Raw genomic sequence first — 16,640 nt, forward strand, 5'->3', positions numbered from 1 at the left:
GTTTGAGATGATTATTTTCGATTTAGGTTGCCTTAAAATGGGATTTATATATCTCATAAATAGTAGTACTACTGTAATTATTATTTAATTTTTTATTTTTTATTTTTATTTTCGTTTCATTCGATGCCTTCACCATCACAACCATCACGACCACGTCTGATCATATTTCATTCACAACATGTCTAGATCATTTTTTGTGTCGAGTTCATACATTATCATATTGTGCCATTATCATGTTATTATCATATCAACACGAACAAGATTGTATTGCTAGCGAATTTAAAACGTGTGCATGTCATGTTCGGGTTTGAATGTAGCAGATCGGATTAGTGTTCGGTTTGAAGGCTTAATAGGTTGTGTTTGAGTTTAACCTTAACGGGTAGGTCAATATTAGATCGACCCCGATAACAACCAAGATGCACAATCTGCCAGCCCTAGTTTAAACCCAATATTCATTTGCCTTTCTATATTTGAACCTAATCCAATATACAGTACTTAGCGCATCCTGAGAAAATGGCCATCTCCAACAAGCCCAGATAGAAAGATATAAAGACTGGCATTTGAACATTCATACCATCATTTATATCCTCTCCTCCTACATTACATCTCTAATCCAATCAAACTTGATGATACTTGTATTTCTGCCCAAGATTGAATCTTTTTACTTGACCACTGAATCCTTCTAGTACAAGCCTCCTTGCCGCCTCGATACCTTGTTCCAACGCAGCATCCACCTGTTCAAGGGGAGCAGTCAAGTTGCCATGATCTTAATTGACCTAAACTTTCTAACTTAAGATTACAAAAAATGGCACAGTGCAGATCAAAGTTCATGCCGTTCTTCTAAGTATCTATGAACAAGCGAAAATTAAACACATACCTGTTTTCTTTCGGTGGTGCTGAATTTTTGAAGAAGAAAAGCCTTCATATCCATTGTACCAGGCGGATTCCCAATACCTGGAAATATCGGGTATGCTTTAGTCACATGCTATATCAGTCGGACTCAGGATTCAGTTACTGACCTATACAAAACCGGGGAAATTCGCGACGCCCGTCTAAGTGTTCCATAACGCTCTTCACCCTGTGAAACAAGAGCAGTACCCTATGTGTTAATGTCATTTATAAAAGATTGTATAATCAAAATCTCTGATGTTACTAGAGAAAGTTAATGGTTTTTAGGACAAGTATTTAGGTATATTGTTCAGGCCAAGCCTAGAACTTGAGCTTGGCTATGTGCTTAATGGACCAAGATCGTAGTAAGCTTGTTCAAAATGATAAATGGGTTATACACAAGTTGAGCTCGAGCAGCTTGCAAGCTCGGTAGTTTCAAACTGAGTGAAGGTCAATCATGATTGCGAGATCAAGTTCGAGCCATTGTGAAAACCAGATAAGCAAGCTTGAGCTTAGTAAGAACTAAATAAACCAAGGTTGAGCTCTTCTTTGCAAGTGTGGCACAATGGAGTTCAAGATGAATTTGACATCGATATCAAACTCATACAAATGATTTCATTGACAATTTTTTTGAGAAGCTTTATCTAGAGACAATACCCATTGTGGTGACCATGTCCTCCTTTAGGTTGCAGCCTCAAAACTCCATTTGGCAAGCTCATCTCATCGTAGACCTACAATTGATTTTTGAAAAGAAGTCAGAGTTCATAAAACGTGAACCATGTAGTTATTTTATTCTTGCAAGAAATGAACAAAAGGAAAATTTCAATCTGACCAGTAGAATGTGGCGCAATGGCACTTGATAATATGCAGCCAGCGACCCAACCTGGTAACACAGGACAGATATAAAAAGTTAGTTTTGTAAGACAAGAAATATCTAAAAATTGCACTATACAGAAAGGCCTAAGGGTGTTTCATAGCAAATGTTGCTATGTCCTTAGGAATTAGAAAATGATATAACTCTTCTAAAATACTCTGTGTGATCTATGATAAAGTTGCCAGCAGCAGAGTTGATTCTGGTAAGAAAAATCATACTTCAAATATATAATAACCAAACTCCATTAAAATGAGTTCGAAACTGAATCCAAAAACGATTTGATTGAGCTGATTAATGATTTCTTATTTGATCAAAGAATCACTTGTTGCACAACATCTCAGTAGAAAACAACCCCTTTTTAGCTTTGGGAGAATCAGTTCAAAATGAAGAAAAGTCTCCTATACATCAACTTCATTCACTGAATACACTCCATTCTCTGTCATGTGATATTTTTTAGGGAGTGCATATTCTGATTAGCAACAAATCCATGCCAAACTAGCAAGTTGCTGCACGGTTCTATATATTGAAAATGACTATGGTTGGAGACTGGCCTAGATAACAAAATGCATATGCGAAGCATTATCCACAAAAATGAAAACTTAGAGAAAAGTACTAGGTAATAAACCAACTGCATGGGTACATTATGCAATAGATTAACGAGGGAAACTCTAGTATTGAACATAGCATCCACAACTGAAGTTCAAAACAGCAGCACTTAGTCAAAGATTATATCTATGATCTATCATTACCAAAAGCTAGTAAACGAACTTTATAAAACATTAAGAATATAAATTTAACAAGCATAATGTGGAGGAGGAACCGCTTCTCCGCTGAAGTTCATGTATGTCTGGGGTTTAGCCAATAAAACCGGTACTTGTCCAATTGAACCTGCACTGATCGTGTTCAGAATATATCACTTCTTGAATACTTCTTAAATGAGGAGTGAGTAGAGAGATATGAATAAATAAGCACCTATGCCAACCAATGCTTTCGCCTGTATAGTGTTCATCACAATGCCTTTCGCTTGAGAGATACGATCAACCATTTCAAAACCAACCTAGTTTCCATAAAATCAAACAATTTCACCATAATATCATATATATACCGTTTCAGCAACACATATCAACGAATGCAAAACAAGAGCAGAAGCTAATACATTGTGGCGGGTTCCGTGGTATTTGTTTCCGGGGTTCCCTAATCCCACAATAAGCCATGGAGTGTACTCAGTCTTGACCCCATTGGGCTGGGCTGTGGAGGCAAAGACTTGAAGCCTTGTTGGAGCTGAATGCTTTTGATTAAAAATTGGAACTTTGATTCTTGGATAAGAGACGATGCTGCTGCTGCTTGTGCAAGTATTAGGAAAAGAAACTGCGAACAACATCACCTGAGTACACCAATTCTACATCAGATAGTCTTTTGCATATAATGAAACCCTACGCCACTTGAATTTCTAAACGAGCTGAAAAACTATACAGAGGAAATCTTAGACTGAATTAATGAAATTCGGAATTTTGAGAAAACGGTAGAGATGGAACTCTACACTTTCAGCTCGGGTGACTAATTGCAGAAATTGTGGAAAACATCTCGGCCAGAAATTACAAAAAAAATGTAGAAATCAAACAAACTTGCAGAAATTGGACCAGGAACTGACGAGATTGATTTCAGAGAAACTGATTTAGATTTAATTTTGATTTTTACCTTGCTAGGGCCGCGCCTGTCAATTCGGAACAGATTTTCTCTCTCTTTCTCCGCAGAAGCTGATGGTCGAATTCAGTGGTTTTCTACTGTCTCCATTGGAGAAGAAAGAAAAAAGGAGTGCAAGATTTTGGGTTCTATTCAGAAGCGAAGAGCTATCTACGCTTTTGCTGCAGTATATAATCATGATAACACGATTTATTGGTGCACTATGTAACGTGCGTTATTGGCTATGTTACGTATGCTGATGAGTCCGAGTTTGTTTTTGCATTTAGTGGCACTAAAGCCTATGTTTGGACAAGAAATTTTATTAATGTTAGAAATATACAATTCTAACTTTAAATGTTCGAATTTCATGCTTAATCCAACGAACTAATCGAGTTAAATCTAAATATAAAAATTAAGTTATGTATTTTTAAATACAATATTAATTATATTAAAAACATAAACTCAAATACAAATAAATACAGTATGTATAAAAATTTTAAGAATATAACAGTGAATTATAATAGTGTTTGATAAATCTTGAATGATTTAACATATAAGAATAAGTTGGGATGAATATTGACGTATTATAATTTTGAATTTAAAAAATTAAAATAACACACAAACACATGTTGATAAATTGTAGAATATATTTAGAATTCAAAATATTTCTTTTGGTTGGTTTTATTTTAGTTTTGTGTAGTTGTTCATTTTATTAAAATTATGTTGAAGTATTGAATCTGATGTCAAACAAGATAAAAAGAATATGCAATAGTTGCACACCTAAGGTCATCCATCGAGCTCTAGTCAACTTTCTCGGTTTGCATGTCAACTTACTCGATTTTTCTAAAATATTATCAGGTTAGTTATTTTAATCCCAACTCTCTAAATTTAGTGAATTATTTAGATCAATCAGTAGATTTTGGACTATATTAACATCCATAATCCCTTTGATCATTCATTCATTATACTAATATACCATAATATGTAATCAAATCTTTTCTGTGTATAACAAATACCCAATAAAACAAAACCAACAAAATCAAAATAAATCATGAAAATTTAGAGAGTTATTCGGGTTAGGCCGAACTCAAGTAGACTTTCTTAACGTGAACTCATCTTCTCAAGCATCCACCTATGTCGGAGGCGGGCAATGAAGGTCTCGGCCAAAGCGTTCACATCCGGGCTGTCGCAACAAACAAACGGCTCGGCCGAATCCCCTTCGTCGGATCTAACCGACGTCGCATCCTCGTCGCCTAGCTCCGACATTTCTAATGTCGGAACTGATCTCATCAGCTCATAACTCTCTTCCAGAGGTGGGAAATCCATCCACGCCGGAATCCAACGATCGCCCGCGGCAACCTCCGCATCGTCTTCGTCGTTGCGCCGCGAGAAGATGCCGCAGAGGACGGCGAACAGAAACAGCGCCATGATGAGCGAATCGTGGATCTTCTTATCCGAATTAGGGCCGAGGATTTGATTAATGTGTGGGATAAATGGGCGTAGCACAACAACCATTATCAGAAGAGCGATGACCGGAGTTGTTAGACGGCGGTGGAGGGGTTGAGACGAAATGGTGTCGTCCGCGGGGTCCACGGGGACGGGGCGGAGCTTCATATTGTGGTTGCGGGGTTGCATGTTTATGGATGTTTGCTTTGGTGGGGAGACTGCGTCTGGAAATAGTTTTGATAATGAATGACACGAGTTTTAATAGTTTTAACATAAAATTTAAGAGAGATTGAAAAATATTACTAGTGAAGATAGGATTCTAGATATAAACTTACTATAAAGGTTAATTTTGGCGGAGAAATCAAAACAGGAAAAAACATAATTGTTTCTTGTAATGATTGAAGTGTATTATACTATAGATTACAATAGATTTTAAAATCTAATTTGTTTGATTATAGTAGAAATAAATTGTTACATTTTTCATAGTATTACTTTATGTTTGGCAATAAGGAATTTGGATCAAGAATGTATTGGGTTTCTAAATAAATGTATAGAGTTGTTCCCTATAATGATAGGGCTAAGATTGTGATGTTGGGTCCAAGCCACTAAGGAGGTGTTCAGTTAGTCTGATATGGCAGGTTTTGGGTCCAATTCTGTCCAGTTTCTGCTGTTCAGTTTAGATGATTTGTATCTGACGGGCCGAAGAAATGGTGGGTCGGCCCACACTATTCATCAGAAATACTTCAAAAATAAATCATGACAGATGCGTGGTTTACGAATCTGAGCCGACCAGATTTGAGACAAGTAAACATAAAAAAAGACAAATTTGCACTCGTCAAAATTGACGCGGCATGTCTTAGTGGATGGGTAGCCAATTTCAACTTTAAAATTGATGAGGGGTATTTTTGTGAGTTCACCTAATTCTTAATACCTGAATTGGAACAAAACTCACCCAAATCTGATACACTAAAAAGCGTATTCCATTTCATCGATGGTGGGCCAACCCTCACCAATTCTGGATCAGTTTTAATAACGGTGGAATACATTACTGAGTAACTAAACAAGTCCTTAGTTGTGGGGAATGTTGGTATGGGCATCGTTTAAAACTATTGTGATTAGTAGGAGGTAGCGAGAAAAATTGATAACAAAAAAGAAATAATTACATACATTAATAAATAATAGAATTAAACCAGAGATACATTCAACAGTTACTATATAAAGTAGCATCAATGTTGAAACGGTCTAAATGTCAAAAAATTGGCAATGTCGTTATCATACTTGCCATTAAAAATGTTACTCCTTTCACCGATAGAATGCCAATTTGATCAGACATGAGTTTTAAGAAATTTGTGATAGAGAGTGAGTGGAAAATATTACTAGTAAACGGTGGGTCATATTTTTTATATATTAGTTTTATAATGAAATGTCAATAGAAGAAAATTAGTGGAATATAGAATCCATTACCAAAAATAGTAAAAATATAGAGTAGTAAATGGAATATTTATTGGTGGATGGAGGGAGTAATTGAAAACAATCTTCTTTCACGATTATACTATTAATTTGGCGAATATATAATATTTCTTTTATCACACTTTCATAATTAGATTATGAATTTGAAATCTTACAATATTTTTTAAATACTTTTATAGGCGTCTTGAATTCCACGATGAAAATATTATGCATATTTTAAAGATATGAATCAATAATCATGGATGCAGCGAATCTAGTGATTCCAAATTATATATAGTGGTGAATCTAGTGATACCAAATCTTATGTTATGTATTTTTTATATTTTCTGGGTATCTGAAATTTTATATAGATAATAACGAAATGAATTCAGGAACATTTTTAAAATTAAATTTACTGTTTTTACAATAACGAGCATAAAATTTGAATTTAATTTATTGATATTATATTATGATGGAGATAAATTTTGCAAATTTTTAGTATAAAGGAATGCGATATTGCAAAGTGGAAGTGACGCGTTTATGTGAAAATTTTGGAAATATTTACCTATATTACAATATGATGTACAATATCATATTTTTATAAAATTACGATTTGCAAATGTGAGACCAAAGTGGTAACCAATTGAGCAATATGAATTTAAGTATGAATATATACTAAAAATTAAAATTATTGGGGCCAATGGACACCTCAACCTCATAAACCATAGTGATTCCGCCCCCAGTTCTTGTGATCAATGTTGAGAATATTCAAAATTGATTTATTCTGAGTTTAATAGGAGTATTATTCATACTTAATTTTGTAACGAGTTTAAGTATTTTAGCTGAAAGTGATATTCATTTTATATCATGATGCTATTAATAACCATACCAAATGGCAAATACCCTGGATTGTTTCGTTTTTATTTGAAACGTCCGGTCATTAAATTTGTTACGATCCGTACTTATTGTCCTTCAACCATATATATAAGGACTAACAGTAACTAGTAAAATAATGTTATATTAGTATATAATTAAATGTCTCATTGTGTCATTTTAAAATTTATAACATTAAATATCTCATTTTGATTTTTCATTTGTAAGTATCCATGTGCATAATCAGCCTAATTCGAGAAAAGAAAATGACAGCCGATAACAAAAGATCCACTCTTGAAATAAAAACACAAGCAACCATCAAAACCATAGCTTTATTTCTTAGTTCTACAAGCTCCTAACGTAGACGATTGTACATAAAAGGGAACCAATTGAGATTCAAGGGTCAAACCATTTCATCTCCGGTGTGATCATTAGGAGGCCGATTCCCTAGCCAGGAACTCGTCCGACTCAGTCTCGCTCACCAGCTTCTCACTCTCGTCTCCCTTCCCTCCATCGACACTCTGTGACCCCGTCAACCTGGCCAAGACGACGAAAGACATCCCCCCGAGGATGTTGTTCAAGCACCTCAACCCGACCACCGAGGTCTTGAAAACGGCAGGCGAAACCCCCTTAGCTAACAAGAACTCGATACCATTCAGCGTCTGGTATCTGAGATTGCTGCTGACGCCCATGTGGATCGCCCAAGTGATGGCGTTCAAAACCGTTGGCGGGGCCTTGTTTGGCGTCTCGAAAGTAGGGTCCATCTTCTTCCTCATCTTGATCAGCCCGTTCGAAATAGCAGTGCCAAGAAGTCCAGCTGCGAAACCAACACCTGCAAACAGAGTGCCTTTGTACACGAACGTGCCCAGCCTACTCATCAAGCTATAAGCCCCGGGCTCAAACATGTGGCTCGTTGGAGAGCTGGAGAAAATGCCGGGCAAGGACACGCTCGCTGAGGACATGGTCGGGGCCAAGAGATACATAAGCACGAAATTCATGATGGAGCCAACAACAAGGGTCGAAAACACGAAATCAAGCTCGTTGAGGCCAAAATTCGGGCGCGAAGCCATGTCCCCTAAACAGCAAGCACTAACACCAACCAACTCTTCCATCAGGACTTTGAAAGGGAACTGTGGATCAGCAGCAACCCTAGACCTCCATCCATTGAGAAAAGCCCCAATTGGTCCAAAACTACCCGACGAAGGAGACTTGGATTCATCGGAATCCCCTCCACTGCTGCTCCACCCTCCGTCTCCACCACCACCTCCACCACCACCTCGTCCAACGCTTATATCCCCACCACCCCCAGCACACGGTAGATGAAATCTACTATGCAGATCAAGACTCCCTATCAAATTTCCACGGCATTTCAACGAGGGAAACGAGACTGAAGTATTATCGGCGAGTATTAGGGCAGAATCTCGACTACCGCTAGGGCGGCCGTAGCTACCAGCAAGAGGGGAGAATCGAAGCTGAGACATCGCCGCCATAGTTTATCCCTGAGAAAACTGCTAAACCTAATCGGATCAAGCAGATCACTCGTCCTAAACAGTAGAAACAAAACAAATCAAATCTCATATTGCAGGTGATACAAATTAACTGCACAAATCCACTAAAATCCAGTAAATGCATGCGGATTAACACATAAAAGCGGAGATCATCAACTTGAATACCTAAAACCCTAATTCACACAAAAATAAAATCGATTTCCGAGAATCTGATTCAGCACCAGCTTACTCTAAGTTCACAATATTTAATTAGCAAAAAAATAAAATCATTTGCAGTGACATCACAAGCATAGAGAAAACATTTTATGAATCATACCTAAGCAACAATTCTCAATAAAATAATATTACAACGTGCGAAGAAATGGGAAAGGGGTAATCATATGAAATGAACCTTGGATTTTGAAGAATACAGCAACACTTGTTGAGGGAGGTGAGAGAGGGAGGTGCTGTCACGTTTTTATATAGCGGCCGGCAACTTTTGGGCCCACTCACCTAACTATGGTTTCTATATTTAAGAAGAGAAATGGACCTTTAGGCCCACTACTATTGTAAAATTACGTTTAGTGAGGCAACGATTTATTTTAGAAATATTAACTCTCTGATTTTGGATGGTTTTTTTGCCTGATTTGAATTGATTAGGGAATTTGAATTTTAAGATAATATAAATTTGAACTGACTTATAACTTAATCTGAATCGAATTGAAAATTTGAAAGATCTAAAAATTTTGAAAAGTATAAAAATTCAAAATTAACTTTTAAAACACTATATAGTAGGTTTGAAGTATTTAAATAAAATTTTATAGATTCATATTTTCTTTTTTCCTTAAAAATTCAACTATGAACCGATGCATTGAGCCGAAAATTGAAATTTTGAAGAAAAGTCTTTCATATTTCAGTTTGATTCGATTATTTGAGTTACAGATATTTTATTCATCCCTAATTATTATGAAAAAGAGACTAAATTTTAAACATGGGAGAATTTTTCATTTCCAATTCAAGTTTTTTTTTATATAATTATTGTAATGTTAGCGATTTAGCACACAATATTGAAATATTGCGGGTTGACCATTTTTCTGAATCCGAGTTGATCATTATGTTTTGCGATTTTTAGATTTTTCAACATTGGGTTTTGTATTGTGTATCCAAGAAACGGCAAATTAATCAATATTGAAAAACACAAGTCATGAAACTCAGCAATCAAATATCAATCGTCCAAGTTATTTAGTTTCATTTTTGTTTTACAGCTTAGAATAAAGTTAAAAGACGAAAAATATATATTTGACTGGAATTTCTATGGTTGACACTAGATTTTAGATTTTCAACACGTGCACGTCACATTTCACTGCCGTGCTGCAAAGTGTTTCATAAAATATTCATTTGTTTAATTTAACATAAAATTATAGTAGTCGATTGACACATATTTCTAAGATTTTGATTTTTGAACTATACATAAAAAAAATTGATGAATTGAGATTGAGTTATTAATTATTATGTACTCCACACTTCAAAACCATATATCACCGCAATTCAAGAAGTAAAACTGAGAGTAACAAATAAATCCACACTCTAATGCCAAATCTGGAAATCTCAACTACCTAAGCATACATTACAAGACATGCTTATTAAATAAAATTGAGATGCTAAAGACGAATGAAAGCACCCATTCCCAACTGCATCAAAATTAACACAGAAACAACAATCAAAACCATAACTTTATTTCTTAGTACTTAAAGTTCCTAAACCAAACCATTGTACAAGAAAGGGAACTAATTCAATAGCACAGCCCAAGTAACCATTTCATCTACGCACTGGCAATCATTTGGAGGCTGATTCCCTAACTAGGAACTCGTCCGACTCAGTCTCGCTCACCAGCTTCTCACTCTCGTCTCCCTTCCCTCCATCGACACTCTGCGATCCCGTCAACCTGGCCAAGACCACAAAAGACATCCCTCCGAGGATGTTGTTCAAGCACCTCAACCCGACCACCGAGGTCTTGAAAACAGCAGGCGGAACTCCCTTAGCTAACAAGAACTCAATCCCGTTCAACGTCTGGTATCTGAGATTGCTGCTGACGCCCATGTGAATAGCCCAAGTGATGGCGTTCAGAACAGTTGGCGGAGCCTTGTTTGGGGTCTCGAAAGTAGGATCCATCTTCTTCCTCATCTTGATCAGCCCGTTCGAAATAGCAGTTCCTAGGAGTCCAGCTGCGAAACCAACACCTGCAAACAGAGTGCCTTTGTACACGAACGTGCCCAGCCTACTCATCAAGCTATAAGCCCCGGGTTCAAACATGTGGCTCGTTGGAGAGCTGGCGAAAATGCCAGGCAAGGACACGCTTGCCGAGGACATGGTCGGGGCCAGGAGATACATAAGCACGAAATTCATGATGGAACCAACAACAAGAGTCGAAAACACGAAATCAAGCTCATTGAGGCCGAAATTCGGGCGCGAAGCCATGTCTCCTAAACAGCAAGCACTAACACCAACCAACTCTTCCATGAGGACTTTGAAAGGGAACTGCGGATCAGCAGCAACCCTCGATCTCCATCCGTTGAGGAAAGCCCCAATCGGTCCAAAACTACCCGATGAAGGAGACTTGGATTCATCCGAATCCCCTCCACCGCTGCTCCACCCTCCGTTTTCACCTCCACCACCACTACCTCGTCCAACGCCTATATCTCCGCCACCCCCAACACATGGCAAATGAAATCTACTCTGTAGATCAAGACTCCCTATCGAATTTCCACGGCATTTCAACAATGGGAACGAGATAGAAGTATTATCGGCGAATATCAGGGCAGAATCTCGACCACCGCTAGGGCGGCCGTAGCTACCCGCAAGGGGTGAGAAGCGAAGCTGAGCCATCGCCGCCATCTTTTATCACTGTAAACAAAACAGATCAAGCAGATCACTCCTTCTAACCCTAAACTGATTCTAGAAACAAAACAAATCAAATCTCAAAGGTGACATAATTTAACTACACAAATCAAGCAAATTCAAGATCTTTAGCTGAAAATAAATGTGTATTAACACATAAAAGCAGAGATCATCAACTTTGATATCTAAAACCTTAATTTACACATTAATCAAATCGATTATGAAATCTGACCATCACCAACTTAATTGAAGTGCAAAAGGTTTAATAGACCAAAAAAGTAAAATCTTTCGCAGTGACATCATATAAGCATAGAGAAAACATTTTATGAATCAGAACTAAGCAACAATCATCAATAAAACAATATTACAAGGTGCGAGAAAATGGGAATCATAGGGAATGAAGAAATGAACCTTGGATTTCGGCTGTTGAGAATCAGTGCATCACTTGTTGAGAGAGGTGAGAGAGAGTTGCTGTCACGTTATATATAGCGATAGACAAATATTGGGCCCCTCTCACCCAATTCTGGCTCAATTTAAGAAGATAAATGGGCCTTTAGGCCCACTACTGTTACATTATGTATGTTTTTTTTTGAGTGGATTTCAATAGAATGAGGAGTAAAAAATAAAAAAAGTTCTAATGATTTAATGAGGTGTGAATTTCACTTATCAAATAATAAAATGAGTCGTCAAATTGTGAATGAATGGAGTATTATATGAATATAACTTATATTTCTATGAATTATTATTAGGTGTCAACATTTAGATTTTGAATTGATTTTTGAGCAATTCAAATATATTAAAAAATTAATCCTAGAATATAAGAAAATATAAGCTGACTTGAAATAGTATGCGAAAATTCAAAATTTTTATAACTAAATCCGAACTATTGTAAAATTTGAAATATCTGAAAATATTCCAAAATCCAAAATATATTTTAATATATATTAGGTTGAGATTATTTAAACAAGATTATTAAATATCATCTATATTTTAAATCAACTTCGTATCGGTGTACCAAGACAAAATATTAAATTTTGAAGAAACGAAATGTATTTTGATTAAAGTCATAAAGGACAAATCATTTATTTGACTGGAATTTCAATAATTGTTGGGTTCACACGACATTTCAATAGATTGTCAACACGTCACATCACATCACATGTGACTGTCTCATTTTTATGCTGAGAATCATAATATAAAATAAAAGGATGATTTCGCATCAATTTTCCATTTGTGAGTTGATACTGAGACCATCCACAACGCCGCCCAGCCGAGAGCCGGCGCTGGGCAGTCTATTGCAGTCGCCCAGCGGGCGAATGGAGAGAGAAACCGTGCAGCGCTGGGCGGTCCGCTCGGCGCTATTGCAGCGCCCGGATCGCCCAGCGCACCGCCTAGTGCGAAATTTAAATTTTTTTTTCCCGAAACACTATATATACTCGTTTTGCTTGTCATTTTTATTCGCACCACTTGTTTTAACGAGTACTCTCTCTATCTTAATTTTTGTACAAGATCAACAAGGGAAATGGATCTCAACAACGAGCCTAGTTCCGGGAGTAGCGGGTCACAAACTCCGTCGATCCCCGTGGGAAGTGGATGGGGTCAGATGCCCGGGTACTACAACATGTACCCGTGGCAGCAGATGTTTTCCGGGATGCCAACGGGGGGGAGTCCACCGGGGGAGTTTCCGGCGATACCGGGGTGGGCACCAACGGGATGGGCACCCGGGATGCAGATGATGCCCGGGGGGTACCGCCGACACAGGGGACTCCGGGGGTCGTACCGGCTACACAGTGGACTTCTGGGGGGTCCCCGGCGACGGCGAGGGATGTCTATCACCCCAGTTTTGATTTTTCGACTGGTTCATCGCACACATCGACCCAAACGCCCTTGGGGTTTGATAGTTTCTCCTTAGATGACTTGGTGTTTGATACTCCCGGAGCTCCGGAAACTCTCGTTGAAGGGGGGGCAGAGCGGGGGCGTGGCGCCCCAAAGAAGAAGGGCAAGAAGAAGGTCGGCGAGTCGTCGCAGCCGGGTGAGGAGGAGGTACGGAGGAGGTGGACGGACGAGGAGAACGTCGCGCTCTGCAAGGCGTGGGTGAGTGTTTGCGACGATCCTCTCGTTTCGAACGAGCAGAGGATCGTCAACATGTGGGGCAAGATAGCAGCAGCCTACAAGAGATTTTGCTCGGAATGGAGGCCACGCAACGGGGAGGATTGCCGGAAGGCCTGGAACCGAATCAGGGGTGCGGTCTCCCGATTTTCAGGTTTGTACACCAACGCACTCCGCATGATGAGTAGTGGCCAAACGGAGGAGGACTGCAGGAGAATAGCTGAGAAAGTCTTCCCACTTAAGGGGGTATACAAGGACTTCACCTACTGGAACTGCTATCTTGTGCTGAACGAGTCCGAGAAGTTCCGAGTAGGTGTCGACTCTGGCTGGCCGAAGAAGCAACGCAACGACTGAACTACACCGGCGATTTCAGCGGCAGCAGCGGTGGTTCCCACGACCTCCCCGAGACGACGCAGGAGTTCCCCACGCCGCGTTCGGTCGGTGGCCGACCTCGCCCGATGGGGCGCAAGCGCGCTCAGCGGGAGGCGAGGGGGAACGCCGGGGCTTCCCAGGAGGTCCAGTCGGCATCCCCCCTTGGCCAATCCACCGAGGATCTCAAATTCTTCGCTCGCGCCCAAACGCGCGCTCAGTGATCAAGACGATGGCCGAATGGCGGGGTGGCGACGGATCCCGTGGAGAAGAGCGTGCTTCAAACCTTGCTCATGAGCCTGCAGGACGAGTTGGAGGCGTCACGGAGGGAGACCGGCGGCGGCGGCGGCGGTGGTGGCGGCGGCGATGGTGGCGACAGCGACGGAGGCGGCGACGACGGAGACGAGGAGTGAATTGACACTCCTTTTTATTATTGTATTTTTTTTTAAATTAATGTATTTTTTAAAATTATTGTACTTTTTAAAATTTTAATACTATTATTAAACTTTTCTCGTATATGTCTCGTAAATTAAATTTCGTATATTGTGTGATTGTTAATTATTTAATTTTGTATATATTTGTTAATAGTGATGTGGATATTATGTGGCTAGGCTATGGCTGGGCTACTGCTGGGCTATTTGCTTGTTTTGATGATGTGGCAGGAGGATTTTTAGTACTGATGATGTGGCAGTGGCTAGCTAGGCTATGGCTGGGCTATTCCTATTGTGGATGGTCTAAGATACTTCCATTCTTATTTAACCAATTTAGCTGAAATCAGGCATGATTTCTAAAGTTATGATTTATAAGGAAAACAAAAATTGAAATAATAGGTAGGTTGTTGTAAATTTATAGATATATTCTGAATATTAGTTACATATAATCAATTACAATATCTCATAATAAATAATTATAATCAATTACAATATCTCATAATAAATAATTACATTATTATAATCAATTACAATATCTCATAATAAATAATACAATATGTTATGCGAGATATTGTTATATTTATTTTTAGTTGAATTACCAACAATTACTGTCAATAATTGTTGGCAATTGTAATCACGTACATGATTACAAGAATCTACAATTTTGCTATTTTCTGTAAAGCAAGCAAACATTATAATATGTGTATGCTCGAATATTATATTTATAGGATCGTCATATTCATTAATAAATATAACTCGTGAATTGATTTTCTTTAACAAAAAAAATTGAAACTCTAACTTGATAAACTCGTTATTTATTTTTGTTTTTTTCTAATTAATTTCAAATTTTAACAAATGAAATAAAACGCATTTACTTTATAAAATTGTTAACTCCTTTTGATACCAAAAATGGTAGAGATTTTGTTGCCTCGTGTTTTTTATGGGCGCTATTGTGTTCATATTCATTAAATTGACATTTTGTAGGTGTATCATTATTTTTTGCCTTACAGAATTGCAGTAATTAGAATTTTAATTACGTGAATTTGAGCATATGTATAGTTGTTTCCATTTCTTAATCAGAAAAGTAGGAGTAAACAAAGAAAGCCGAGATTGTAGTCTACTCTGTATGCATATACATATATAAAGGGACTACAACAAAAATAATATACAAAATACAAACTATAACTATTTACTACCTCATCAAACTTAGATCACAAAGATCTACGGTCGTCTTATTGCATGAATTCGTGGAGATGAAGTATGTAGTAATTCGTTGGAAACTGTGTGAATACGAAAAATAAAAAAAGTTGCCATCTTTGAGTTTCGAACCCAAGACCGTAAATTCATTGAACAAGGGATGCATCCAACTTAGATTTCATCGGTAAAACGATGAAAATAGTTCATAGTTTTAGTTGAGATAATAGTCAATTAAATCATAAAATTTTGGTCAAATTTTTTATTAAATCCCAAGAAAATTGAAAACGGAATATCAAACTAAGAGTTGCATATTTTTTCTTAGCTATCACAAATGTGTACAAAACATTGTATATGATGAGGGAAAAGACAATGAAAAAAAATTACTACTACGTATTTATGCTTAAATAACCTCATTTTGAATGTTGTTGAGCATCACCAAATTCATTGATGTGTATACACATAAGATAATTGAGAAAAATTGAAACTTCATAACTTGCAAGAATTCGGCCACACTTTATGATTTAAATGATTATTATTCTTTTATAGTTTAACATTGATTTGTTGAACTTATAAATATTTCTTCATATACTACATATCTTATGCTATCATCGTATGCTCTCGTTCAGTTACTTTTTATTTTACTTATACATTTATTTTTGTTAAAATAAAATATTTATTATCAGCATTATTTATTATACAATTTTTTTTTTAAAAATCAAAGCTCGATTAATTTATTTATCTATTAATGTGAAAATTAATAAGTAACGTTAAATATGCATGAAACGAGAAATAATATAATATTATATTTTGTCAAATGTCGCAATCCACTTCCTTAAAAGCACTGAATAACGAGAAATAATATAATATTATATTTTGTCAAATGTCGCAATCCACTTGCTTAAAAGCACTGAATATAGAGCTTAAGTTTCCATTATT

At 37.4% G+C, this 16,640-nt stretch overlaps 3 protein-coding genes across 4 annotated transcripts; all 3 read right to left on the reverse strand.

Annotated features, from left to right (window-relative positions):
- Positions 1 to 438: 438 nt before the first annotated feature.
- LOC121796264 (chloroplastic group IIB intron splicing facilitator CRS2-B, chloroplastic-like) lies at positions 439 to 3,611 on the reverse strand. The gene is made up of 9 exons (XM_042195066.1): positions 3,461 to 3,611; positions 2,919 to 3,146; positions 2,735 to 2,819; positions 2,583 to 2,650; positions 1,721 to 1,771; positions 1,546 to 1,619; positions 1,020 to 1,078; positions 878 to 954; positions 439 to 734 (listed from the first exon to the last, which is right to left on the reverse strand). The coding sequence occupies exons 2-9, from the start codon at positions 3,141 to 3,143 to the stop codon at positions 618 to 620; spliced, it is 756 nt and encodes a 251-aa protein (XP_042051000.1). The 5' UTR covers positions 3,144 to 3,146; positions 3,461 to 3,611; the 3' UTR covers positions 439 to 617.
- Positions 3,612 to 7,490: 3,879 nt separating this feature from the next.
- On the reverse strand, positions 7,491 to 9,204 carry LOC121793388 (protein RETICULATA-RELATED 3, chloroplastic-like). 2 transcript variants are annotated; one of them, XM_042191387.1, is made up of 2 exons: positions 9,113 to 9,204; positions 7,491 to 8,757 (listed from the first exon to the last, which is right to left on the reverse strand). In XM_042191387.1, exon 2 carries the CDS (start codon positions 8,701 to 8,703, stop codon positions 7,645 to 7,647), a length of 1,059 nt encoding a protein of 352 aa, XP_042047321.1. In that variant the 5' UTR covers positions 8,704 to 8,757; positions 9,113 to 9,204; the 3' UTR covers positions 7,491 to 7,644. The 2 variants fall into 2 exon arrangements, with proteins under 2 accessions (XP_042047321.1, XP_042047323.1); XM_042191389.1 differs by having other exon boundaries at positions 9,038 to 9,137.
- A 1,198-nt stretch (positions 9,205 to 10,402) lies between these two features.
- Positions 10,403 to 12,069, reverse strand: LOC121793389 (protein RETICULATA-RELATED 3, chloroplastic-like). The gene is made up of 2 exons (XM_042191390.1): positions 12,010 to 12,069; positions 10,403 to 11,604 (listed from the first exon to the last, which is right to left on the reverse strand). The coding sequence occupies exon 2, from the start codon at positions 11,593 to 11,595 to the stop codon at positions 10,537 to 10,539; it is 1,059 nt and encodes a 352-aa protein (XP_042047324.1). The 5' UTR covers positions 11,596 to 11,604; positions 12,010 to 12,069; the 3' UTR covers positions 10,403 to 10,536.
- Positions 12,070 to 16,640: the final 4,571 nt, after the last annotated feature.

Source organism: Salvia splendens, chromosome 3 (genome assembly GCF_004379255.2).
Source record: "Salvia splendens isolate huo1 chromosome 3, SspV2, whole genome shotgun sequence".
In the NCBI taxonomy this organism is placed as follows: Eukaryota; Viridiplantae; Streptophyta; class Magnoliopsida; order Lamiales; family Lamiaceae; genus Salvia; species Salvia splendens.

What these genes read in the sequence shown, in the direction of transcription:
- LOC121793389 (XM_042191390.1), bottom strand. Translation starts at nt 11,595, where the DNA reads ATGGCGGCGATGGCTCAGCTTCGCTTCTCACCCCTTGCGGGTAGCTAC.
- LOC121793388 (XM_042191387.1), bottom strand. Translation starts at nt 8,703, where the DNA reads ATGGCGGCGATGTCTCAGCTTCGATTCTCCCCTCTTGCTGGTAGCTAC.
- LOC121796264 (XM_042195066.1), bottom strand. Translation starts at nt 3,143, where the DNA reads ATGTTGTTCGCAGTTTCTTTTCCTAATACTTGCACAAGCAGCAGCAGC. An exon ending in GGACATGGTCACCACAATGG is followed by an intron (nt 1,079 to 1,545) that starts GTATTGTCTCTA and finishes CTTGTTTCACAG; the next exon opens with GGTGAAGAGCGTTATGGAAC. An exon ending in ATTTCCCCGGTTTTGTATAG is followed by an intron (nt 955 to 1,019) that starts GTCAGTAACTGA and finishes CGATATTTCCAG; the next exon opens with GTATTGGGAATCCGCCTGGT.